This window comes from Blastomyces gilchristii, assembly GCF_000003855.2.
Source record: "Blastomyces gilchristii SLH14081 genomic scaffold supercont1.8, whole genome shotgun sequence".
Taxonomy (NCBI): Eukaryota; Fungi; Ascomycota; class Eurotiomycetes; order Onygenales; family Ajellomycetaceae; genus Blastomyces; species Blastomyces gilchristii.
Genome location: NW_003101675.1, coordinates 631,116 through 632,754, shown reverse-complemented (window position 1 = coordinate 632,754; position 1,639 = coordinate 631,116). Strand labels below are relative to the sequence as shown.

General features: G+C 29.8%; 1 protein-coding gene across 1 annotated transcript; it reads right to left on the bottom strand.

Annotated features, from left to right (window-relative positions):
• Positions 1–261: 261 nt before the first annotated feature.
• BDBG_04849 (uncharacterized protein) lies at positions 262–937 on the bottom strand (the record flags this gene model as incomplete). Its single annotated transcript, XM_031721863.1, has 2 exons — positions 262–415; positions 843–937. 2 exons carry the CDS (start codon positions 935–937, stop codon positions 262–264), a joined length of 249 nt encoding a protein of 82 aa, XP_031578362.1.
• Positions 938–1,639: the final 702 nt, after the last annotated feature.

The window sequence follows — 1,639 nt, the reverse complement described above, 5'->3', positions numbered from 1 at the left end:
TATTATTTCTGACATTGATTACAACTTATACAATAATTTTTGAAAACTTAAAATCAATTTTAATTATTAATAATTATGAACTTATAACTAACTAATATAAAAAGAAAAAAACTTTTTCTATTTATTATCTTTCTTCTCTTTCTCATTCTTCTTATCATTCTTCATAATTTACTTCTTATTCTTATTCTTCTTCTTCTTCTTCTCATCTGAGATGATAATTATCTTAAAATCTCTCTTCACTATCTTGTCAGAGAAGAGTTTCTACTGCTTCTTCTCAGTCAGATTAATCTGTGTCTCATAATCCTGCATTTTCTGATCTGCTGTCTCAGGTTTCATCTCAGCAGTAAGCAGATTGACATGCTCAGAGAGCAGAGCTGTCTTCTCAATATTCTGAATCATGAAGTGTATTTGAGACCTGAACAAGGTCTCAATTCCCTTCTCTGCCAGCTTCTACTAATCAATTAGAGAACAGACATGTTATCAAAAATCATTATCTCTTAATAAATAAAAAACTTACCAGTTTTAACTTCTTTATCTCTTACTTTAACACTCTCTCAATCTTCTTCTACTACTGCTTATTTATAGTAACACTCTTCTTCTCTCTCTCTCTCTTTATCTTGATCTCAAAGTATTCTCAGAACTTCTTCTGATCTCACTACTACTGTATAAGACTCTTCACTATCTTCTTTTTCAATTTCTTATAAGCGGCATCATATGTATTATTTCTATAGTTAGTTCAGTCTAAATCTATCAGAAGTGTTACTTAAAATTGTTATTATTTTACTCTCTTACATAGTCTCTTTAAGACATTATAATATGTCTTACAATCTGTCTTCTCTTACTTAAATATCTTCTTCTTCTCTCTCTTCAATCTGTGACAGCACTCACGCGCCTTAATAGTCCGCAGAACTGCAGAATATTTGAAGAGAAATGACATGATTGATTTCAATAAGTGTTGAAGAGAGATGAAGGCAGAAGAGACGGCCAGAAATCATACAATAATAATGCTAATAATGATGATGATGATAATAATAATGATGATGATGATAAAAGAGAGAGTGCATTGAAATATATTACTGACTTATCAAATATAAAGAGACTTAAAGAAAATATTAACAGCTTTCAGAGATGTACAGAAACAGCTACAGTGTTATATAGTAATATCATCTTCATTCAATACATGCACTGTTGATATTCTTTGTATACAGTTATTATATAATCTATATCAGAGATACATGTAGAAAACAGATCTTTATTACTAGAAAGAATGATTACAGTGATTCTCTGTTTTCATATTATAAAGATAAGTTATTCTCATTTCTTTCTTCTCTCTTTTCTCTTCTTCATCAACTCATCACTAAGTTCAAGCTGATATGAAAATTATTAAAACACTCTTAGAAATTCTCAAATTGAAGAGTATAGACTAATCAAATTTTAAATACAGAAGAATCAAATTATACTTAATATTACTAATTATTCATTTCTTCTTAATAAAGCAACAGTTATGTCTTCTCTCTCTCTCTCTTAAACAAAACATGGCCTGTGAAATGTGAGTACCACGCCAGATTATAATAATCAACATGGTCTCAGCATGCAGAGCTGTATACACAGAGTGTGTACTGAACTGAGAGACTGTGTG